At 37.6% G+C, this 26,677-nt stretch overlaps 1 protein-coding gene across 34 annotated transcripts in view; it reads right to left on the bottom strand.

Moving 5' to 3' along the window:
* NRXN1 (neurexin 1) overlaps positions 1 to 26,677 on the bottom strand; it is a 650,659-nt gene that overhangs the window by 93,832 nt on the left and 530,150 nt on the right. For 21 of the 34 annotated variants that reach the window (XM_040696731.2, NM_001198975.2, XM_040696733.2 and 18 more), the window contains 2 exons: positions 22,017 to 22,188; positions 942 to 1,031 (listed from right to left, as the gene is read on the bottom strand). In XM_040696731.2, the coding sequence (XP_040552665.1) occupies positions 942 to 1,031; positions 22,017 to 22,188 (262 nt within the window). The remainder of the gene's footprint in view (positions 1 to 941; positions 1,032 to 22,016; positions 22,189 to 26,677) is intronic. The other 13 variants (XM_015278034.4, XM_015278038.4, XM_040696746.2 and 10 more) reach the window with 1 other exon arrangement.

Here is a 26,677-nt window from a genome sequence, read left to right as displayed (position 1 = left end):
GTTTATATATATGCAAACGTCACTAGGTTAAGAGAAATTTTAAAGAATGTTATGCAGTAATCTGTCATCTCTCTATATAAGTGAATGGAATATTTATATTTTTTAATTAAAGATTTCCTTTTTGTATTTAAATGTTTATTTTCCTCCCACAAACACACTGAAAAGAAACACATGGTTCACACTGAGTGTCTTAGAGGCAGATTCAAAAATAGATGTGTGATTGGCTTTCAGCAAGGCTATCAATTAAAATAAAAGATTTTAGATGTAAAAGCGGCTTCAGAAATGATACACATACCGATGGAGAAATCATGGCACATTTCCATTCAACAGAGAAATCCTCAGCAACAGTACCACTCTTAGTAAATAGAAGTCACTTTAGCAAATTGGTTTCTGCTCACAAAAAGCATGCACACAACTTTAAGTTCTGTTTTAATTAGTGTTTGTTCCAAAATCCCCTTAGAAGGTTGCAAACGTTAAAGGGACTTCATTTTGCTTGGCAATTCATCTTGCCCACTATTTAAGATACCTACACTTTAAGCAAAATTTTTTTTTCAGGACCGTAATGAAGATATCGTAACTACATATATTTTTAGTTAATAATTTAGATGCTGGAGCATGTCATATAATCTATGAATGATTTATAATTTTTTGTTAATGTTTGCTATGAGTACCTTCATAGATTGAGTTAGTGGATTATATTTAACAGTCCCTTTAACCTTAAGTTAACAGGGTAAGATTATTAAACAGCTGGTACTTCTAGAAATGTATAGAAATTATTATACAAGGTATGCAAATATTACTCTATATTTTACTTTTTAAAATTTGTTTTAAATTTAGTTTTACTGAAATTTATTTTTTATGTTTATTAGTGTTACAATGAAGCACTACTTGGTTATGTTCAAATTATTTTTTTATTTGAAGTTTTAATCAATGTTTTTTACCTTTGTCGAGTAGCCATTCATCAACTACTCGACCAAGTCGATATGGAATTCGCTGTCTAGCAATCGCCAGGCGCTCGTTATCATTGTTTCCTTTAAAGTTTAAAGAGACATTTCATTGGTTAAAATCTGTAAGGTCAAAGGTTAAAAGTTAATACTTAAAGCTTGAGCTATACAGTTGCCACATGATTTTTTGAAATTTGGAATTTTAAAAAGCGCTACCTGGAACATTTCATGGTTCAGACTTTTCATTCATTCATTTATTTTATTTTAGCAAACAAAATTATTCCTATGTTAATTGAAAATTAGAAATCTGCATTTGAGCTAGGTTATTAAACTTATGTTAGAGACAGACCCAAAAAACAAATTTAAACATCATAGAATGGCTTTACAAAAAAATGATCATTGACCTCAGGGTTTTGTCTTTTTTGATGTTTCTTATTAACTAGTTAAACATGTTCAGGTGAAACAGGTTTAAGTTCTCCAAAGACATCCAACCTCTCACTCCAGGTTAGTCATTTAAAGAAGAATAACACAACTCTTAATCACCATTTAAGGCACACTTCTGCTGTCTACAAATAGACCTGCCGTAACCTTATGTCCTAGTCAGAAAAAAATACATTCTTATTTGCTTCACTTAAACAAATTCCAGAGATCCAAATACATAGTACAGAACAGACCATGGTATTCACCATTTTTACATTCTCATAGGACAGGCTGACAATGTCTTGAAGGAACACCAAGGCTTTGACAAAAGTGACTTGCTGAAAGGAAACCTTGTTCTGAAATGTGGAAACACTTCACAATTTAGCAAGAGGCCATCTTTAGTGGAGTTTCATAAAATAAGAGCAATCCATAACTCAGCAATGCAAAACACAAGCTTGTCAGATTTGCATACTCTCTTTTCCCAGTCTGTGCAGAGGTCTTTGATTGCTTAAAATAAAACCGTTGCATAACAGAAGGTTGATATAGTCAGGGAGATATCATACAACAAAGAATAATTAGCAAACTACTTTAAAATGCTTAATTTTAACTATAAGGTTTCTTGTGTTTTAATGATACAGGTACGACTACTCAGAAAACCATCCATTACCATCTTTTATTTGAAACTTCTCTTAGGAGAATGGTAAACTTAATAATTTCTTTTGATATACAGGTTTCGTGCAGCAGTAGTATTTTAGACTAACAGTACCTTTTTCCTCCATTGCATTGGTTCATAATAGGAAAACCCTGAGATGTAAGAAAAGCTATATGAGTAAATGGCCATTATTCCTAACTGAGGCCCCAATTTAAAGTCAATCTTGCTAAATCTAATGTACAAACCGTCTCTGACTTGAACCAGCAAGGGACCACATCCTGAATCTGCACTAGAATGGTAAGCGTAAGATGCAGTAGCTCATGTAGTGCTCAAATATATTTACATGAGCTAGAAAGATCTTATTGCTAGTTAGCAGAACAAAGTATTACCCAAATTCAGGAAATCCATCTTCTCATTCATCAATTATACCTGCTATCAGCAACACAGTGTTGCAAAGAAGAATCGGTACCGTAGATCTCAGAAGCAGGAAGAGCAACAGCTTTCGTACCAAGTAACGTGGTGGTTTTGTGCAGAAACTTATTTTGCAGTGACATGAGTTGCTACTTACCACGTTTACCTCATTTGGCTTAATATATATAATTCGTTCACTATGCCAGAAGCTGATCTTTTGAGAGGATGTCCTTCCCTATCCATCTTCCAAAATACTATATGAATTCTATATGCATTAGAGTATGAACAGTTCAATATACAAAAATATGTACATACTTATCTTATTATACATATGCACATTTTGCTCTATTCACAACATTCAAAACCATTCTCCACAAAACAATATTTTACTGAAATTTTCCATTTTCTGCCATTTTAGGAAAATGAAAATTTAAAAATAGAATGGTATAGGAAAAGCCTTGTGATGTGAGATTACAGAGTGTAATCAGTTAATTCAAAGAATAAGGCAGATAACATCTCAGTGCCAAAAGGTTTCCTTAACTTAGAACAAATGAATCGTGAGGTTTTGCTGCTGTTGGGTATGCTTTTTTTGTTTGTTTGTTTGTTTGCTTTTTTTTGTTATCTGTGTATCTGTGTTTAAACAAAAAGAGGGAGGAATCTACTATTTTATTTATGAGGAAAGGCTAAATAATTGTTTATGAAAGGATGGGGGCTTAAAGAATCTATTAAAGCAATGAAAATATGTCTCATGGATGCAGATCATTATTAACTCATTGGATTCACAGATCATCCAGTGTTAATAACTGGGTGCCTTTCATGAACAAATGCTCCCTAAACTGCAGAAGAGCCATACAGTCATGTCAAAACGAAACAATGCTTACAACTGTGCATGCCAGCAAGGCCCTAAATGCTATGCTGTTACAACCAGTGAGTGTAAATCTGTTGCACTTAGCGAAGGAAAGTCTGCAGTCACCACTCTAGATCCTTACCACTAAGGCATTTCTCTGCTGTAATTCCATTATTGCCACTGGATTTATCCTAGACCAAGTTTATTGCTCCTTCCTATTCCAGTACCTGGCAGTGGCTCCAGAACATCTCTACTGTGATTGTGGAAACTCCTCTGTGAATTAGCAGTATAAATTCAGTATTGGCCAGCTTATACATTTCTTTAAATTATTTCATTAGAAAGTCCATGTGGTACACAGGCTTTTGAGAATATTGAGCCCTAGCGTTATGTGATTCTATCTATAAATTATGTTTTATACTAACTGCAGCAGTCTTGCACCACTGGGAGCAAAATACAAATGAAAAGTAAGGAAATAACCATTTGATTTGTAAAGGTCACACAAAAAAATAATTGCTGATTACATTAGCCTATTTCTCATCAGAAGAAAAGGGCGTAGTCAAATGCATCTCAATTTGACACTATTACATTAGCTTAAATTCTTCAAGTAGATAATATAAATGGAAAGGCTAGAAGGAAATGGTGTGGAACTTATCTAGCTTTAGTTTCAAGGAGAACACAGGTTTAATGATGAGGATACTAGTTGAAGTAACTTGACAAGTATGTTCAAAAGATGATATATAACACTGAAAATAATGGAAACAACATTAAAAGGAACAACAATCTTAGTATTACGCTGCAAGAAAACCCACGTGCTTTCAATAACTGCTTCTTCCTAAACAGCTGTTTAGGAAGAAGAACTTAGCTACAGTGAATTTGGATAGTCCCACTGAATTCTATGGTAATGTTATTGCTTGTAGAGAAAACATAAGCATATTACATACTGTTTTCCTCAGGAGTACTCTGTGCAGATTTTCATGCTTCTTTTATTTTCCTTTTAACAATAGGGTGAACCACAAGGAACTTATCCATTAAAAATACGTCCAAGAAGGTTAATAAATATTTTAATACTCTAACTAAAACTGTCTTTGATATTTTATTTCTGTTACCCTTCTGAAAGACAAAGTGCTTTGTTAGGTACGCTTTTCAACCATAATTCATAAGAAACAACCGATCTGCCCAGACTTTAATTGTAGACAGATATGTAACTACCCAGCAGGACACTTTGTGATTAGATTGCCAAGATTTATTTGATTAAAAAACCTGGGTAAAAATGATTCACTCATGATGTGCACCATGTCTAACTCATCTGAACTCTAGATGGAATCATTCTTCTTCCAAGTAGATAATATTTTGTCACAACAAAGTATTAATTTTGTATGAGCAGAAAGACTTCAAGGGAATAACAGTAATTTCAAAGAATCAAGGTAAGCAGAGAGGAGCAGAAAAGGTCAAATCTTTGAGCTGGAGCTAAATCTTGTGCAAGATTGAGAAGAAGCAGTCCCCAAAAAACTTAATCATACCTTTATATCTATAGGTCATCATGGACAAACCAACTACATGAACTTCACTAATATGTATTTTATCCCTCCTGATTTATTATATTGTCAGTGCTGGAGTGTAATTCTATTTTGTTCTCTGAAATAAAGGTGTCAGTTATTGATGTGAAATAGTAGCATCCTTGAAAAAGAATAAGAAGGTTGAAAATTGAGAGTCTGTGAAGAACAACCTAAAGTCTAGAGAATATTTTCTTTGAAATAAGCCCTTTAACAGAATAAAAATTCACCTTGTTAGTCTCAGTGATCTGCTAGGGAAATAAATAACAAAGTGAAGAAACTGATGTCTATCTCCGTTTATAAACAACCCCCTCTCCCCAGTTTTGCTCATCATGATCTTGACACTGCTACTTCTGAATTATGTCTCCCCTGACATCTGCAAGAGGAAGGCAGAAGCCCATACCATTTCTCCAGAGACAGTCAGAGATGAAATTTGACTTAAGTGTCAACTGCACAGCATGGGAAGAAGCCACTGTGGCTCTGTGGTACAGGGGCAAACTGTCCACACTCGGCCAGGCTAGGACACAAAAGCACAATCTCATTAAAGATAGATGGTGAATTTCTCTTAAATCATATATTACTATTACTATGCATACACTGGTGTGTAAAAATAAAAATCAATGCTGAAATAAACTGTAAACACAAAGACTAAAATTTGAACAACATGATTCTGCATGTGCTACTTACCTCTTCTCAGCAAAAGAGGAAATTATATTTTAAGTGCTATCAATTGTACATATGAACATCTGCGTGACTCACACAAGATAGTGTCATGCTGTTGTTCACACCGGTCCCATGTATTGGCCATATGTGAATGCTTTCAGTCTCACAGCTCAGACTTAAGTTGATGTTAACAACGCAACGGATTCTGACTGTAATTTTATTCTGAGTTTTGAATATCCAGTACACAGACATTCCGTACAGCTATATTAAGTTTCAAGTTTAAATACCAACCTTAACCTTCATCTAACAAACTCAGTGGCTGCATTGCTCTGTTTTACCAAAGACCCTTTAGAGAGATCACTCAAACTAAGAATGACTACTCACACAGACTCTGCAGGTCCAGAGTATGTTCCCAGAGTTTCCACGTAGGATATCCTTGGGCTTAACTTTCCTCCACCTACTATCACAGGCCTATAGCAAGCCTCACTCCCAACAAATTCAGTTTCTAAGTACTCTGTAGCACATCCCATCCTGTGAGCCTGCCTGTTGCCTTTGTAAACAGCCCTGTTATCACACATAGGCATCCTGTCATCAACAGGATCAACCACCAGTAAGCTTGCCTTTATGCCTGCAAACAAAGCATCACCTTTTCTATTCCAGTATATTCAGGTATAAAACTGAGTTGGATGTGGCAGTAGACAAGGGGTCCAGGTCAATCCCAGAAAATTGCTGGGCTTGTGGGATGCACTGACACTGTCGTATTTTTGCTGGGCATCTATAAACTTGACTATGAAGTATTTGATTTAGGAGTAAGAAAGTTCTGGATGGATCAGATAAAGCTGCATATATTTTGTCTGCTGTTAAAATACACTGACAAAACACAAAACAACATGGAGGAGGAGTTGAGCAATATGGAGAAGGATACAGCGATCAGCCTGAAAAACTTGTTTGCGGAGCTACAGACCCAAAAGGCTGATGTGGGCTTTCTCCAGCATTCGAAGAAAAGGTAGACACAATTCTAGGATGATTATTTTTTCCCATAGGATATCTGGAACAAACTTTACAGTCAGCTTGGTGAGATGACTGCAGTACAAAGAAGCTTTAAAGTTAGAGAAGGAATTTGTAGCAAATAAGTAAGGCTTCAACTCTACAATGCTTCACACTATTAGAGAAGAGCTAACCTATAAAAAAAGAAACTGCTAAGTGGTATGACTTCTACAAACTTGAACGTGTCAAATCCGTCAAGTCTGTATTAAATGACCATAGTATAGTAAGGTCTTTTTTTCCCTAGAGAAACTTCAAAATTCCTTAGAATACATATTGAGTATCCCAAAAGAATATTCTGCTTGCAGAATGACAGACAGCAGTCTTCACAGCACAGTGAAATCAGACATTGGTAGCTTATAGCACAACCAAATACAAAGCAATAGCCTAGGTTTTCTGAAAGAAGAATCCACTTACAGGATTTATTGAATGATATACACATAATTTGATTCCCATTCCACTGATACTACAGACGGTACTGAAACATCTCACGGTCACCTGCAAGCTCCTTGCTTCATGCTTGTGCATTAAGCAAACTAATCTTAAACCATATTTTTGCAACTTTCTTCAAGATAAAACTGAGAATGACCATTAACCTCTCAGAAAGATTCAAACCCCTCTCTTGAAATCAACTGCCTTCCACCCTGTGGTGTTTTTTTGTATGTTTGTTTGTTTGTTTTGGTTTCTAGTATTATTTGTCACTGGATTAATGATTAATTAAACTAAGAGTGCACTCTTCCTGACTGTCACTTCCTACTATAATGCAATATCTACCTTGGTTAGTGCAAAGTTGGATGGCTTACTCTAAGATTGGTGCATTATATCAAAAGCAAGCAAGAAAAGATGAAAAGCAACATGAAGGAGATAAGAAAACATAAGACTTTTCTGATAAAATAAAGGTCATATTTTGTTATCAGGTATTATAAAAAGATCCTTTGTACTGCCCGTGCAGCATTTATAGGGGCTAATATTGTATGGCTGCTGCTAAAACAGGCAGGAAAATTGATAGAAATCATTAAAGAGGAAGATTAAGGCATAAAAAATGAATTGTTGTAAGTATAGTACCATGCTCCACATCACTCCAAAGAGTGACATTTTGTAGTTCTCCAAGGTAAAAAGGTACTCTGAACTGTTTCTAAATCATAATGTCACAGCATTTAAGGGTCCTTTTTTGATATATATTTAACCATAAGTTGACTGTAAGCAATTTCTTAACCAATAGTTTTTCAACAGCTGGAAATTGGTGAGTATTTCAGCCCTACTGGAATTAGCTGGAATTAGCTAGGTCAGAGACAGCAACTACTGAATACATTCTGACTTCTGCCCAGGTAGCAATCTGGATGATCCTCATTTCATGCTAGCTAGCAAATAGCCACTATATAGAATGTCTCTTGATAGAAATAATACTCACATAATATAAATGAACAATGGCAAATGGAAAACACCGTGCTCAGCTCTTATTTTAAATTTCCATTGGTCTGTAATCCCACGAGTACCTAGTATGCAGGTAGAAGCCATCAATAAGAAAGGTCTTATTAACTACATACAAGCCTCCTCATTAAGTTTAAGCCGCACTGCAAGCACCGAGGACAGAATAGGTCACACTATGTAAAGGGCATTGTTCATATCATCACATTTTTTGTAGTTAGTGAAAGGCTTTGGGAAATTCTGTTTTCCATATATTATCTCGGACCATTTGCAACACTAAAAATTATATGAAACAACTAAAAAACAACAACAACAACAAAAAAAACACTAAAAAACAAACAAACAAAACCAAACAAAACCAAACCATCAACATCTTCTGAGGTTAAATTCTGTTCTTGATTATGTCATTCATGAGAGAAAATAAGAGTCTGGACTTCAGCTGTGTTCATCAAATCCACTGCAACTGAACTGCTCCAGTAGACTGTCTGGAGTCAATGCCAGGCATACTGAAAATAATTTTGTATTCACTACATGACCAGAAACACACACACACACAAAAGCCAAAGCAATCAGCATCAACCCTCACAAACAGCAAAAAAAAAAAAACTTGACTGCAACAGCAACATTTAAAACTGTTGATCTTGCACTCTTTCATGAAACACAACAAAGCTAGAGTTCATCACTGCCACTGTGTCTCAACATCCTGGACCATACAGGTGCTTTGTCACATTCATTACATCTACCGAAGCTGGTTCAGCTCATTTGCCTATGGACATGCATGATTATATGCAAGCCAATAACAAGAAAAGCAAGGTCACTACCTTGGACAAGCAGAAGAAACCAAGTGCACCCAATGTAGATAGAAAATGGCATTTAAGAGAGAAGAATCTGTTCTGTGTCAGCAGTGCAGCAAAAAAGTTGCCCTTGGCCAAAGCAAGCTCCAGAATTTCAGTTCCGTCTAAATATGGCATTTCAACTTGTGTATTTATGCCTTGCAGACATTTTACTATAAAAGAATAATCTATTGCAAATTGAAAGTTTTAAACTTGTACACATAGGTTGTTTTTTTTATTAAATGCTTTTGGCAAAGCACAGAAACAGAAACTGTAAATAATAGAAACAGATGCTCACTGAGATAAAAGGAGTGTTTGAAGATGGCAGAACTGTAATGAGCAGTCCACCACACAATAGTATAATGGTCATGGGTGGACTCCAGCAGTGATTTAGTTTTATCTGTTAAAAAGTGAAATAAATTGATTCCTCAATTTTTATAAGTACATAAAGTGAAAAATACATATATAGAAAGTTTCACTAATATTTTCCATTCAATTTCATCTGTGACATGTAGCATGTCACCATAACTTTCAAAAAAAAAAAAAAAAACCTGCTGAATTTTGATCATCTGCAAAGGATTTCAGAGTAGCTAAATGTTTTCCCCTTGTGATTACTTTATCTCTCTGTGCAGTGTTTTTTTTTTTTCTTTTTCTTTTTTTTGGTGTAGTTTGAGAAGATTGAGAATTGTGGTGAAACGTTATTTTGCTTTGAGATTCTGACTTTGAAGAAAATTAAGAACTGTGTTACTCAAATGCCATGGATTTCTACATTCAAAATTCTTCTATAGAGTTTCCTTCCTTTATGACTTTTATGACTATCCCACTACTGCAAAAAGTGACCAAAAGAGGAGGGAGGTAGGTGAGAGATATACTGTAATCACCAATCATTCCTGCTGAAAAAGTTTATTTCAGTGCACCCTACTATTCAAAGGCCCTTAAGGATATGCTGGACATCAACCACCGAAGCAAGTTCTCAAATGGATTGCTGTGTCAGCCTAAAAAGGTCTTTGAGGTTACAGATCTTGGATGTTATCAAGTCACAGCTGGTTTCAAGGCAGCCTTTAGGATCAAGATGGGAAAGCCACCTGCTCCAATAACAACCACATCTAACATGTGGATCTGATCTGCCCTAGTCAAGTTGACATATCCAAATCCTTTAAGCTCTTGCCCTAAACACACTTTAATGGAAGGAGCGATTCTGTTTTCAAGCTAATAAGGCTACGTTATAGATGCATGACCCAAAGTTGCCAGCTTAGTTTTTTTGAAGATCTGAATTTATCATTCTGATTTTCAGAGTTAATCTGAATCTCTCCCCAGAATGAAAAAAAAAAAACAAACAACAACACAAAAAAACCCCTATCAATATCGAACAACTTAAGCGTATATGAATTTGCAAGGAAATACATAATCAATAGTCAAAAGTCAATATGCTTAATTTTTCATTCTCTTTTACAAGAATGCATTTCCTGATACAGTATGCAAAAGGTAGACTCAACTTCTACTCTGAAACACTCATGAAATGTTAAATAGGGAAAAGAATAAATTTGGAAAGAAAATAGCTCCGCTAGCACAATTTACACTTTTTCTCAGGAAACCACTTGACCTTTTAAAAAATCTACGGAAATCCACAATGTTGAAGGAATTAGATAAGAATATTATCATCTTTCCAGCAGAAATTGTACTCAAAAATGTGTTCTTTTTTCTGGCATGACTTGCTTAATTCACGGGAAGGTAGTTACATCTCCATTAAGAACACAATGCTAGCATACCAGTTAAGTATTCTTACATTTATAATAAGCTCCTAATATAGACAGAAGCATGATCTGATTTGTATATCACAGGATATTAAGGTTTACCTACTTCATTCCCTATTCAGCCAAAAATCTATCACTTAGTTATTTCATAACCCATAATGGGTTCAAACAGCTCTTCCAGGAAATATCTTATCCTGACACGATGACACACAGTAAAAGAAAATCATTCAGCAATGAATTTGAAATCATGAGCTCTATTTCTTGTTTCAATTTCTTAGTCCTGCTTATGACTTTCTAGGAACAGCTAAAGAGCACTGTAAGCACCCAGCATCTTCTCTTTTTGAAAGCACCTATACTGTAATCACGAAATTTCTTGCTTTTTCATTCAACACTATAAAGCAACAAAGAAATAACCTCTTGTAGGCTCTTTTTACACACACACACACACACACACCATGTTTTTTCCATGGCACCACAGACACCAGATACAGGTAGAAACTTGGTACCTCTTTCAGAGCCTATTTTCTAATTGTTGTGAAGGGTGGCTAAATCCTCAAAAGTTCTTACATTTCAGCCTTCTTTCCCCACAGAGCAAAATCCAAAATCTCTTTTGCCACAGAAACATGTGATATTTCATGCTAAGCAGGTGGAAGATGAAACCACTAGAGTTCTCAGAATCATACAATTCCAGGACACTGTACTTTGCTACGTTGTCATAACTTCTATTCTTTGCTCTTAGATCCATGTCTTACTATTTAGCACTGCTACAGTCTGGCTTCCCAAGCAACTGAGCTCAAATAATACAGCTGCCCTGCCCCTCAGTTACATTTGGCTTTTTGTTTGCTTGTTTCAGGTCTTCCTAGCAGCCACACATTTTCAGTGACAAATATTATGCAGACTTCCAGGATGCTTATAAAAGTGCGAAATATTTTCAAGCTCTGTAAAATCCCACTGGAGATGTTTCCAGTTGATGAATGCTCCTCACTGGTAACTATTTATGGCATGCAATATTAAGTTTATTGACAAAAAATTACCTATATTCACTGCTAATCAATTTTATAGATAACAATTTACCTATCAGCTCCTTTCCTAGTTAGCTCACTTAGTACTTGTGACAAGATGCTATTTTCAGCACCATCTAGGAATTTCCCAGCCTTCCTCATCACATCAGAGTGATATTTTCCCAGTTTACATCTGAGAAGTTGAACTCTTCCCTCTCTGTCAGTTTTGCCAGGTTATGTGCCAAGAAACATCTCCCCTGTTGAGACAGGTGTGTCTTATCAGGCCCCAGCAGAGCTCCTTTCTTCAAGACTCTTCCATGATTCTAAAAGCCCAAATTCTGGCAGAGGTACCAGTCTTGGAGTTAGGCACTGATGACCTAGGCTTGAGACGGCAGAAAGCGAACTACACAGCAAGATGATGAGATAGATGTATATACCTACTGGAATATTAAAATTCTGTCCCAAGTTCACATGGTACAAGATGGAGTGAGAGAGTCTAAAGTATGTATATGCTCATCCAAGACAGCAACAATTTGTTTATTCGTGAATAGCTAGTTAAAGCAGTTCAGTCTTTTGCAAATGTATCTAGGACAGAGCAAGTTGCTGTTTTCCCTGCCGCAGTATGAGTTACAGTGACTGCTTCTGAAATAGTTTAATGGAAGTTCTTATCCTGAAGACATAAAGTACTATTTTGCTGTCATTCTTCACAATACCAGCAAAATATATCTGGGGACACATGCACAAATATGTCTCAAATAAAAAATATCTCATTTTCTGAGAGCGTCTAAAACACAATGGCATTGCAGAAAAAATTAATTTTGTTTTCTGTATGATAGATTGTCCAGATGGAATGCTCAACATTGCATTGATTTGTTCTGTTCTGAGAAAGGTTCCCATTTCAGGCTGACTTCAGTGTTGCTCCAGGAGCTAATGGAAACAAACTGCACCACAGGAGAAACACACAGTAGAAGTACATCACGGTCTTCTTTCGTGTGCTCTATCAGCCACCGACAGCATCAGTATCTGTATTAGAGGAAATGCATGTGTGTGCCCATCAAGTGAGTAATCTAAAATGAGGGGCACTGTTGCAACTCTATCAATGCTTGTTCACATTAGAAATTGTTACACACTAGTAATTTTACTGAATTTAGTGGATATTAGTCTGGCTTAGTGAGTGATGCGTTAAGTAAAATCCTGTGTAAACTCAAACAAGATAGCTATGAACCATCCAGAAAGCAGGCTGAAAGGAAATAGGAATAGTTTGGCTTTGACAACACGGTCCTTTCCCGGGAAATAAAAGAAGACTGACAAATATTTTTTAATACACTCATTCTATTAAATGTAATACATTGTAAGAAAGCTACCAAGTAGTTAAAATTGCTTGTGAAGTAATTTGATATATGTATTTTTTCCTTTTTAACCAACCCCCCATTAATACCTCATGTCCAATTTATCCTGCTGCACTGGATAAGTAGCGATACTGTAGGTTACATGGAAAATGTGCCTGTCGGGTTCAAATGAAATAAAAGCATGGAAATGATTCCCTACGTATTGGCTATGTTTCATCTTCTGTGATCTGACTTTTAATGAAATTGCTAACAATGGCATTCCTGAAGAGGTGAATGCGACCCGCTGTGATATATTTGCCATGTCGCATTGTCAGGTCTCTTTTTGCTTCCACTTTCTACTTCCTTTAACTTGAATTCCCACATCCTGTGGTCTCAATTCTGGCACCATTCTTAGCCGCAAGAAACAAAAATAAGAGATATCAGTTTCATCTAATATTTTAGAACACCTCTTTCTGACTCACTGCTCATTTGAAATTTTCTTTCCCTTTCTAATCTAGATGCATTTATGCCATCGTGCTGTATTTAACTGAAAGGTGTTATGCCTTCAGTGATCAAGCAATGACAACTGAACCACACATTTTATCAAGATCTGAATTTAATTACAGGATCTATCAACTCTAAGAAGGGATGAGCCTTTGTATTTCACCAGGATATCCAAGATGAAAAATAAAGGAAGAAGGAAAGATCTGTCTGCTGACTTAGAGAAGCATTACCTATTATTATATATCATTATCTGACAGAAAATCCTGATAAGCTGTCAAATGAAAAAGTTGATTTGGGAACCACTTTTTGAAAAGAGACTTTAGTGTCTTGTTTGGGTATTACCTAGGCTCTTCAACTACAGAAGACAGAAGGATATATCAATTTCATAATCTCTCAAAGGGCATCAGTGCTTTTTAAAAACAAAACAAAACAAAACAAAACAAACAAACAGACATCAAACTTTGACTTTGGGTAAGCTGTAACTGGAGTCTCCCAGAGAGAATGGGAAAATAGACCACCATTTTTGTTAGAATCAATTTTTCACATGAAGAATAGAATCACACTGAAAGTGGGTCCCTATTTATGAGCTGGAAAATACATTTGATCATACCAAACAGTAGTCGCAGCTTCACCCATCAGAAAAAGATGCAAGAAATCAGTTGTGCAATTACATATTAACAAAGGTAAGGGAGCATGCTGGCCTAGTTACATCCATCACTTAAATGCTGGTTTCTGTCTCAGTAAGTCTGATTAATTTTTAATCTATTTTGATTCCTGCTAAATGAGTTTCTCACACCTTACTATACTCTGGAGGACTTGCTGAAGTGAGTTTCACATTTTTCTTTGCCTTATTTTCAAATTGTTTTACTTACTGCTAAAACACCTTTCTCATTTACATTATGGCCAAACATAAGCGTATGAAAACAAGTAGAGAATGGCTTCCTATAACACTCATTGAAGAATCTGCTCAGTGGAAAAAATAAGAAATAATGCTATTTTAGCTTCACTTTGAATAAGTAATGAAAGCAATAGAGAAAAGTTAATTGTAGGTGACATTTTTTGATTGAGTGATCATGAGTTGATTCAAATTAATACAAGGACAACTAAAAATAAGCCTACAAGTCAGATTCTTGATTTCAAAAGAATGAAATTTGATAAAGTGAAAGAAACTACATTATGTAATCAGTCTGAAGGATTGATGGACTCAGCCAGGAAGGACATTTTGAAATTCTTGAAGGTAAAAGCATAAAAATATATTTGGACTTGAACCTGAAAGGTTAAAATATACAGGGCAAGACCTACTAGGCTGAATAGCTATGCCATCATAGACTGTATCACAGAAGGAAGGAAAAAGAGCAAATTTGATCAGCAAGAAAACAGTACATTTCAGAATTAGAAACATACATAAAAATGCAAGTAGAACTGCCCAAACTCTATCTAAAAAAACTTTCGAAGTTAACAAAAAAAATTCTAAACCAGAGGATATTCGGCCATGTAAGCAAAGAGATCATGGAAAGAATTCAGGTCACTCTGTAGTAAAGCTGATGATGATCCAAGGGAGAAGACAGCACTGACTAATGAGAATGTATTTCTTCCCAATCCAGATCTTCAAAACCTTGAAGGAAGAAATATATTTGTAATGAATCTGTGGGATCAGAAGGCAAGACAGATTATCTCTGTCCCTGAACATTTTAAATTTAAGTTTTTAAATACAGACATCGAACATGGCATGCTACTATTTGTATTAGCGAACAGAAAATACAACAGCTTTATATGACAAACATATGAAAAACAGTTATCCAGTCAAACTACTTTGTCTGACCTTAGCAGAGGCTTCATGGGATCCAGCAGTGTCAATGGGGGAGCCTCTGAGTGAGAACTAAAGGAACAAGTAGCAAAGCAGATATTGTCATGGATGTCTACTATCAACCACCCATATAATACATGGCATGGATGAGCCATTCTGTAGGCAACCAGGAAAAAGAAGAAATCTCTAGATCACCTGTCCTTGTCCTAATGAGAGATTTCAACTTCTCATATATAAACTGGGAACATTATACTGTCATGACAAGCAAGTCCTAGAGGATCTGGAAGATAAGTTCCTGTCACAAGTACAGAGTTGGCCAACTAGAAGAGTCCTTCTGGGTCTGTTGTGTGAGACTTGGGAAGGCGTTGTGGGAGATATGATGTTAGGTGGCTTTCTTGGTCACAATGATCATGAAACAGTTGAGCTCAACATTTTTGCTGTAAGAAGAAAAAAGGTCAGCAGAATTGCCATCCTTGATTTTAAGAATGCCAACTAAGCTTCTTAGGGAGCTAAGTTAGCTGGCAGATACACTGACTAGTTTCCAGAATACAAGATCAAGAGTCACATTTAATGTCCCATTCACTTAGCAGTCTCATTTAGCCCACAGACCCGGAGGCAACACATGTGCTCTCATGTTTTCAAATGTTAAAACAAAACAAACAACAACAACAACAAAAACAATGGCAACAATAACATTAAAAAACAACAAAACAACGATGACAACAAACAGAATTATTATGTATTATACAAAAGTCCCAAGAGCTTCAGCTGCCAATTGCCATACTGCAGAGGTACTTGGCACTAACCATATTGTCAGCCTGTGGTTTGATCTTCTGCCAAAGTACACAAACTATTGCATAGATTCCTCTTTGGTGTATGCACTCAGTCATAATTTATACTCCCTGATCACAGAGATACATCTGTTCCAGTAGTAGTGTTTTGGTCAATCTTTGTGTGAGCGGCATGTGAGATGTCTGTGCTGTCAGATCTAGGTCTGTCAGACACAGCTCTGACAACATGTGCTGTACCGTGGGGCACATGAGGACAGCTGTAACTTACTTATGCTTTTCAAAGGCTGTCCAGGGATCTGGTATGACTGGGAAGGTTTGGTTCTAGGTATTTGCCTAAAGCAGGCTACATCTTCCAGACTGCTGAGTACTTCCAGCAGTGTGAATAGCTTTGAAACCATAGGCCAATAGGCCAGCATCTAACAGATCATCTTTTATCCAGACAACTCTGCACCTACAGTGGAAATCTTGTAGAGTAGAAGAGTAGATTCCCTCCAGTACACTCATTGTTTTTGCATTGTTGGCTTTTTTTTTTTTAATAAGTCTCAGCATTGGACAAATTCCCTGTGACAGTATGAAGCACGGAGTTATTCATTGAAAAGTGATTCTGAAAATCCTTCACAATAAATGGTGATTATTGTGGCTTTAGAATGAATGTCACGTAGTTTGTTCCAATGCATTTTCCCAGACTGGTGAAGTGTACATCTTTTAATACTAAAAGAAAATTAGAAAAAATTAGGGAAATTGTTTTTCTTGTTACATGGTTATGAGTACTGCTATGAGAATTATTTTTATTCCGCACCATCTGATTTGATTTGAAACAGATTTTCTTTCAGGTACAGAAGTAAAGGCTGCTTCAAACTAAATGAAATGCTTTGATCTCAGGTCACTATAACTGCTTACAAACACTGGGGATTCTTGACATGAAAATTCAGAATATTTTATTTAGAAAATACAGAAATTAATATTTTCCCATTACTAAACCCAATTTCCTGTAATTGTGCTTCCCCCTTGTTCATAATTATTAGCTCTGTTTGACCCAAATTAACAAGGCCTTTGGTTTCCTCCCAGAAAAGCATTCTTAGTAAATCTGCATTTCATTCTGTAATTATTCTCAAACTGAATTTACAAGGGCAGTCAGTTCACAGTAGCAGCTGGAGTTGCTGCAACAGTGCAGTACCATAGCCACAACAGCAGACAGGTAGTCAGGACAGCCAAATACACCAAAGTTTCGAAGCACAGAAGATAAGCTATCAGGAGCAGAAAGGATCTGCACGGCAAATTGTTTTAGTCGATTGATCAGGAGCTTTGACTGCACAGTCAGCAGTTTTCTTATTCCTACTTAATATGATTGGAAATAACGATGCATCCCAGTTAATGGGAAATCATTATCTGAAAAACTAGCCAAGGTGAAATAATAAAGTTATTCAGGAAGGTGGAGAGAATGGCAAACATTAAGAGAGTTAATATCAAGTTTAGTTAAGAAAGACGGAATATAGAAATTCAGTAGAGATCTGGGCATTTTAGTAGTCTAGCAAAAAAACTACAATATGCCATTCCTAATCATAAGGCTACCTGTCAGCAACTAACAGAATGAGAAAGGGGGAAAACAGGCTTATCATTTAACAAAAGGCAGAAATTTAAGTGTGCATCCTCACAGCTTTAGCCCTACACTCAGAGAAATGGCAAGGGAAGAGCGCTGTAGTCAAAAAAACTGATGGGAATCCAGAAGAACGTAAGTGCATACTGAAATCTAAGTCCTTCTTTCAGAAAATCATCCAGCCACGTGGTAACATTGAAGATCTTCACCTATTCAGAGAATCAGAGAATTGTCTGAGTTGGAAGGAAACTTTAAAAGCCATCTAGTCCAACTCTTCTGCAATGAAGGACACCTACAGCTACATCCGGTTGCTCAAAGCCCTGTCCAGTCTGACCTTGAATGTCTCCAGGAATGGGGCATCCAGCACCACTCTGGGCAACCTGTGCCAGTGTCTCACCACCATTATTGTAGAAAACTTCCTCTTTAAATACGACTTACATCTCCCCTCTTTTAGTTTGAAACCATTTCCCTTTGTCCTATCACAACAGACCCTGTCTGAAGGACTCTGTCTCCTTTCTTATACCCTCCTTTAGATACTGAAAGGTAGCTCTCCCATCTTCCCAAAGACTTCTCTTCTCCAGTCATGACTGCCACGACTTTTCAGATATCACTGAAAGAGGCTTGGTGACTATGTCAGCCAATTCCATCAAGACTCTGGGATGCATCTCATCAGGACTCAGAGACTTAACTATGCTCAGGGTCCCCAGGTGGTTGTGCACCTGATCTTCACTTACTGTGGAAGGGATGTTTCTCCCCCATTCCCCACCTTCCAAATCATCTGCTCAAGGGCTATGTGAAGACCAGTTGCTCAGTGAAGAACTGAGGCAAAATATTGCTGTACCTCTGCTTTCTCCTTGTCCATTTTTACCAGTGTGCTTGCACTGTTCAACAGGGGAGTTTGCCTTCCTAGATTAAGGAGGCGAACTTTTCTGGCTAGTGTACTTGTAGAAGCCTTTCTTGTTCTTCATTGCACCCTCTGCCAAGTCCAGTTCAAATTGGGCCTTGACCTACACAGCCCAGCGGCATCCCTATATTCCTCCCAGGATACCTGTTCCAACTTCCACTGCTTGTGACACAACACCAAGTGTTATTTGCATATGAGACCATCCTCTGTGCCATTACCTGCAGAAGTTAGATGGGGCTGGATGAAGGCTATGTAGGCAACAAAGTTGGAAAATCCTGAGCCTCTGACTAGAAACTCCTCTCAGAACATCTTCACCCTGTATTTTTAGATGCTGATCAATAATAAGCAATGTCTTGTATTCAGACACTCCAACCAGAAGTATTCAGAGCATAATAATTCCAAGTAAAGAAAGAAGAATTGATCAGCTACAATGCTTTAAGCAACCAATTGATTTTTTGTTTGTTTTATAAAAGGAAATCCAGTGTATAAAAGAATAGCAAACGTAGTAATTAAGCTGATAATTTTGTTTCTATTCTATAACAAAAAACCTGGGGAAAAAAAAAAAACAACACAGCAACAGAAGTATGAGAGATAAGCCTTATACAGAAAGAAGAAATTCCATAAACAAGCAGAAGCAAAAAAAAGAATATTCTTTCTAGCACAGAACTGAAAGCTAATGAGCCCTCACTCATGCAAATGTCAACGAACTTGGTCCATACTATAAGTTTTCAAAATGTCTTCCATCAAAAACAGGAGCAATGAGGAAGTTAGCTGGTTAATCACTACTGCCAAGCAGTATTGCCAGTCCCTAAAAGAGCAACAGCAGTTGCTGTACGATTGGGCATATCAGCATTTGCCGAACTGTGTTGTTTTACTTCATTAAGAAATCACTTTTAAAAATATTATCTTTAGAACTGAAATGACAGTGATAGTTTTTAATATGGTGCCAATCAGCATTGCTCAAATGCAGTTTATTCTCCTGGATAGTCTGTCTTTTCTAGGAGATAACAGTCAGTGAAGGAACTAGCATTTAAAAAGTGTTTAAGTGAAGACTGTCCAACATAATGGAGCATCATGGAAAGATAAAATATGGTTAGATGATTTCATGATGGAAGGAGAAGAGAAGGGATGGAAAAGGGAGAAGAAAGATTTCACAAGCAATGCCTAAGAATACAAGAGTTCTAAAATATTACGAGGGAAATGAAAGTTAAAGAACCTAAGAAAACTGAAGAGCAACAGCAGTCCTGGAAGATCCCTCAATAAAGCAACCCAGTAGATTCTGTACCCCATCTGCTGAAGTAACTGAAAATGCCTTCAAGTGTTGGTTGTGCACGTATTGCTCAAAGAAACACAAAAGGCTCTATTATTTATTTACTTTTCCAAAGAAATAATTCAGCCTCCCTGCAATCTATTTACCCCATCCCAAGGAAATCACTGTATTTCCCATCTCAAGGAAATCACTCTATTTTCTGTACTGATATAAGTTGGTTAAAAACAAATCCAGTGGGCCAATACCCTCAGAACTCAACTGCATTTCTTCGTTGTTTTCAGCCACTTTGTACTTTCATGAAGAAACAGAACAGAAATGCTAAATATTTTCATATCTATCATTTATGTAATATGTATCAGTTCTGCTAAATACAGCTTGAGCACAAGCTAAGATAGACTCATCTCTGGTTTCTACCATCTTATTTCAACCACCATTTGCTAAACATTGTAAAAGTCAGAACACGAGAGGCATAGTAAGAGGGAAACAGGACTATCTGAAAGAACACATGACATATTTCATTCAGTGTTCCCTCTTCTCCCTCTCAGAAATATGCCTGTCTTGAGGCCATGAACCATTACGGTCAATGAGAACTGTCACTCAGTCATACAGGAGAGAGAGTGATATATATATATACACTATATATGTGTATATATAAAACAATTCCTTCTATTTATAATTTCACTTGCAATACATATTTTCAATTTTTAAAATCTTAATTATCTCCAAGAAATTACGTGAAAGGTGATATTTCAATTTTGGAATACATTTTTATTTGACGTCATTTTTACAATGCAGTTTTACTGCTGGACTGCTACCGAAACACCAATAAAAAACCAAATTCTAAATATCAATGACTGCTCTGGGGAATGGCTCACTCAATGTGCTATTCCACCCCCAGTATGAAGAAAATCTTAATTTAAAATCGGAACTAACATTTAGGTAATAGGAAACAAGCAAACCAGAATACCTTTCTCTTACATCTCTGGATTTGCTGCTTTTTGTTTAGTAGTATAAACACACACACCACTAAGAGGTAACACACAGACTTGCATGCAAGCCTTAAATGGCACAGTGATGCTATTCAGTAAGAAATGGACTGCATATCTGAAAGAGATTTTTGCCTTTAAAAATGAATAAAATTAGTAACACAGTCATCTGCAGGGTATGGTATTTGCATAAAATTAAATACGGGTTCTACGAAGGAAGTGCTGTATTCACACAAGTGGTTCTGCTGAAGTAATCAGCATTACTCACAGAAATAAGAGGTCTGCTCTGAAAGTAATGCCTCCTGTTTTATTAGTCTGGCCCACAGCTTCAGAGGCAGATGTTGGTGGGATGGCAGCAGAGGTTTAACCTTCCCACCAATATCCCATTACAGTTGTTGCTGTAGGATGGATGGCAGCAGGGGGACAGTCTGACACAATGGTGTATGACACGGAAGTGCGTGGGAAGAACCCATTGACAGTGTCTGTGAGCACAGTAAGGCAGTGGGTGGTGCATTTCAGCGGTGGTGACAGTGACAGCATAACCTCCACTGGTGCAGGTTTGTATGAGTGCAGCACGCAGGGCCTTGTTCATCGCTGGCGGAAAGCACAGCAAATGATGGTGACTACAGTGAAGAACAGTGTTCCGCAGCTGAGAATTTCCTCTATCAAACAGTGTTACCGTTCTCTTTGTATCTCTTCAAGTTTCCATGGAAATAAATAGGAGGCGTTACTTTTGGAGCAACCTATGTAATATTACACAGCTTACATTTTATGTGAAGACTGGTTGGCTGTGCAAATAATAACTGATGCACCTTTTCATTTACGCTTTTTTTTTGGCACAATTCCACTAAATTCACAATTTCAGAGAGCTTTAATAACCTCTTGTAATAAAAAGAACATGGACAACTTTTCTTCAGAATTGTTTTACCCAATCATCTGGAGATGGGTTTGAGAGTCACTTTACTGTGCAGCTTTTGTCAAAGCCTTTTTTCCCCCCCTAAAACAATAATTCAATATAAACAAAAGAAAACAAGAAGCAAACTCACTATTTCATGCCCTGATAACTGTATCTTCCACTTCCAGTAATAACCTGAATTTCTGCTCTTAAATTCACTAGGAAATGCCATCATCATGAACTGCATATTGCTCCAGACTCTTCAACTACTTAATTAGCTACTAAAACACTGAGAAAGAGCTGACGTTGCATTAAAAGAGGAGCAAAACGATCAGAACTCCACAGATCCCCCTTTTACTCACAGAAGTTCGTGCAAACCCTTACCTGCTGGGTAGCGTTCGATAACTGGCCAGTTGTCCACCTGTAATGTGGCATTGCCACCACTTCTCGTGAAACGTACTACGTGGTATTTGCCATCATTAATGATTGCGTTGATTTCTTCGATAGCGATGTCATCTGTGCCAACATTAAATTTTACTCCAATTTTTCCTTGGTGCTGCATATTTGAAAAAAAAAAAAAAAAAAAGAAAAAAAAGAAAAAAGAGAGGGGTGGGGAGGAGAGAAGAAGAACTAATTAGGGGTTGTTTTAGCAAGAGAGACGGCGTGTCATATAGGAAAAGATTTCTAACATCTTCCCTCCGCAGATTTAACTTCTGAAGGCCTGCATGTGGCAGCGACAAGCCTCTTGACAGCTCAGTAAGTCCTGCTCTCTTTGATGGATAATTGATATTCCAAATGAGTTATTTCACCAAATTGAGTTCTCTCCTTTTCCAAGACCAGGTTGAGGAGGGGGGAAGGAGGATGAAAGCTCAAGTTTTCTTCCTTTGCACCCCCATCCCTCATTTCCATGAGACATGAACACTTTTCTTTACCTTTTAGTCTTTCAAAATGGAAAACTTTGCAACACCGCTTGGAAAAGGTGTAAAAGTTTGCTATTATTTCCTTTTTTCCCCCCAGTGGAGTGACATTTTTTTCATCACACTATAGTAACTCCAAATCACAAAGACAAGAGCAGGCCAAGTGACTCACAGGGAGTTTCCTGATCTGAGCCACAGAGGAGTGAGAAGTATTTGTAAAACATGCAGCATCTTGTTCTCAGAGCAAGAGTGATTCTCCTGCTGTGATGAGCCTGTGAGCTCCTGTGCTTGAGTGTGCCTCCAGCTAAGGAGGCTTCACACATATTCATACTCAGGACTAAGGCTGCTGATTTTGCAGATGATTGTGATATAGGCATGCTTTCATTTTTATTGTCCTTTAATTATTAAAACGATCAATTTAATAGGACATTTAGAGTTTAATAAAGCCTTTTGAAGTCTATTAAAAGTTTAACTTAATGGATTTGTGATTTTTTTTTCCCCTATAGAATCAACTGTATTCTTGAATTAGGACACTTATTAAACGAAGGGAATAATAAAAGGAATTGCGTAGCATCAGAGTAGGGCCTTGTGCACAGTAAGTAGCAATTCTGTGTGAAACTCCACATTGGTACTGGTACTTCACTCTTAAAAGTGAAAAAACTTCTCAAAGTCTTTACACCAACATGTGTAGCACAATGAAACATTTCACTTCATACCTCTTGGTCATTCACTTAAACCCCTCCAGAAGCACTACTACACCTCCCCAGCACATCCTTTGTGTCACCCGCTCTTACTACCCTGCTGTCACACCTGGCAGTGTTGTATCCTGCAGCTCCTCACCTCTGGAAGTCCCTCAAGTGGTTAACTCAGGAATTCTTACACTTCATTTTATCTCCTTTTTTAAATACCTGACAGCACTTTCCAAAGCTATTTGCATATTCCTGCTACAGAGTTAAGCAGCTGCTGAACACCTCTGGAGAAAGTTCCTCAGCCTTATGGAAGTTCTCATCACTCTGTACTGTACTTTTCTTTGTTTAGCTGTGGCTTCTACAGCTACGATCTTTCTAGAGGAGTAAAATCTCAGTATTTTCTATTGAGATTTGCAGAATAGCTCCAAATAGCAAATTCTTAAATTTACTTATCTGCTCAGTTGCTTAAAACGTGTTGTAAATATACCTGTTCTCTCCATGTGAGTTGTCTTAGCAACTCTCTACTGAGTGTTCTCTCCTACTTTTCCATGCCTACAAGGTGTCAATAAGGGATCTGCCTCACTCATCTTCTCCTGCCTCAGGTGTGAGATGCAGAGCAATCTCCTGTTATCTCGGGAGAATAACCATGGCTATACTTTATTTCTGCTGGTTCAACTACGGCTCAGAATAGATTTCAACACTTCTCTCCTATGGATGCAGCAGCTTATTTGCTTCACCTGTTTCTTTCATATGCTCATATACAGAAATATATAAAAAGAAATACAACATAGTTCTGGCTCTAAAGCAGTCTCTTCTTTTACTAATTTATGAAATGCAGAAAAATGGCATGCTAATGATAACGGCACACGCACCTTTTTGCAATACTTTCAAGAAATCAAAGGCATTGAGGATTAAAAAAAAGCTAATTTCACAGTGATTCATAATTACACTATTCATAACCTACACTTTGCATACCTGCTTTCCCATACATACATGCACCATATACACACACATATTCTTTTAGATTAAAAAAAAAGAATAAAAACCACCTTTCAGAGAACAGGAAAGGTGCAACCAATGTGAAATGGCACAAAAGGTGAATGTATCAGCAGCTTTTCTGAAGAAAGAGAATGCAGTGCTGCAGTTGTTACCCAGCTACCATCTGTAAATGGCCAGGAATTGTTGAGTGGAATCAATGTTTTACAGATTTGTAGGCAGATCTTTGGCCTGACGTGACACATGCAGACAAGTCAAAACAAGTTTCCCTGACTTTCCTCCATTTGTACAGAAGCCCAGTGCACAAAACACTCAGCTACAACAACTGATAGAACACTACACATACTTTCATCCGTTCTATTTCTGACATATCTGAGTAGCTGAGTATGTGAAAAACTCAATATTTAGGGGAGATACTTCATTATTTTTTTTGACTCTTCAACATCTATGGAAATTTACACAATCTACAAAACAAGGAAGCAAATCTGAGTTTCAAGTTTAAGTCTTCCTACAACTTTAAAATATTTAAGTTTGGCCTCAGAGTATCATGCTAAACTTGATATGTTTAGAGCCCCATTGTGCACAGCAATTTAAAACCATATAATTACGATTAGAAGTAACTGCCTTCTTTAAAAGCTGAGCATATTAAATTGCTGTTTCCATTTCTTCACCTTTGCAAGCCTCAGTTACACAGTGCAGTAAGAGAAATGCTATTTCCTTTAGCAGTTGTTCATTCATAATAATCATAGAATCATAGAAGCATAGAATGGCCTGGGTAGAAAAGGACCACAATGATCATCAAGTTCCAACCCCCCAGCTATGTGTAGGGTCACCAACCAGCAGCCCAGGCTGCCCAGAGCCACTTCCAGCCCAGCCATGAATGCCTCCAGGGATGGGGCATCCACAACCTCCTTGGGCAATCTGTTCCAGTGCATCACCACCCTCTGTGTGAAAAACTTCCTCCTAATATCTAACCTAAACCTCCCCTGTCTCAGTTTAAGACCATTCCCCCTTGTCCTATCACTGTCCACCCTCGTAAACAGCTGTTCCCCCTCCTGTTTATATGCTCCCTTCAAGTACTGGAAGGCTGCAATGAGGTCTCCCCAGAGCCTTCTCTTCTCCAAGATAAAGCAGCCCAGTTCCCTCAACCTTTTCTCAGAGGATGGCCTCAGATAAATGCTGAGTGAGAGGTTCCTTCTTCAGCACCCTGATAATACGCTCTACACCTTTGCCTATACATTACTAAGGATCCCAACAAGTCAATGTTTCTGTTGAAGAGTGTTATCCTTGGCAGTGACCTAAATTAGCAAGCATTTCACACCCATGTTTGCTCACTAGCAGTGATGATAAATTCATAGCTCCCATGGTGAAAATAAGACCTGCACACTGGACCCATAGAAGGCTGCCATACTGTTTACAGTTCTTAGTCCATGTTTCATTTTTCTCGGTTTCACCCAGTTGAGAGAGATCACAGCAATTAATTATCTAATCTGAACTGGAAAAGCCAAAATAAAATGGTGGAGACGAATAGGGGATGGGAGAGTCTCCAACATTCTTTTTGAGTGAGGCCAGAAGAGAGGACACACTTTCAAGAAAAGTATGAAACATTTCAAGAAACGGCGTAAGTGTTGACCTCTGCCTCTGGAACTTAAATGAATTTCAACACAGGCAGCACTATGAACATTGCCACAAACACCATGCTTTCACCACTCCCCGGACCACAGTGCAGGGCCCTCTGATTCACCTACAGAGAAACCTCGCAGCACCCAGCCCCAGCCAGCAGATCTTCAGAGAAGCAAAACTTTCAGTTTGTCTGTGCTTGAAGCCCTTGTGATTCTGAAGCTGAGGCTGATTTTCTCTCTATAGAACTAACTGGGCAGACGAGCACACTTGGTGTTGTCTCAAGTACCCCTACACGTTGCTGTAGTGTGCAGCTTAGGCATTGCCTATTTGGCCAGCCACTTGTAGGAGTCCAAACTCACAGTGTGAAAAGAAATAGGACAATGGCATCAAGGCAGCTGGATAAAAGCGCAGAGTTAGAACGACAGGAATTAGACATGTAGGTGCAATCCTACACATCTAGTGTGTGCTGAAACGCCTGGAGTTGTGACTGCTCAGACAGCAAAGGAGTATGTGTGCATCTGTATATGCCAGTCATTTGAAAGCATTTGGTCTTCAAAAGCACTGGCAACTCCAGCAGAATATTTTGAGGCACGTTTTACGAAGTGTGTGCTCTAAATACTTCTTCCTTGGCTTTAACAGGCTTCAGACAGCACTGGGAATGCTGATGAACCTAAGAACCAAGTGAGAAAGGCGAAATGCAAAGCAAGCCAGCAAACGGCAGTGCAATTGGTTTCCTGCTGGACCCTGCTCCTGTGCTACTGATCTGCCAACCCCTAAAGCAATAAAACCTGCAGCAATATAAAATACACATATATCTGTC

Source organism: Gallus gallus, chromosome 3 (genome assembly GCF_016699485.2).
Source record: "Gallus gallus isolate bGalGal1 chromosome 3, bGalGal1.mat.broiler.GRCg7b, whole genome shotgun sequence".
Taxonomy (NCBI): Eukaryota; Metazoa; Chordata; class Aves; order Galliformes; family Phasianidae; genus Gallus; species Gallus gallus.
Note: the sequence above shows the minus strand (reverse complement) of the source record. Positions and strands in the feature narration are given on the sequence as shown.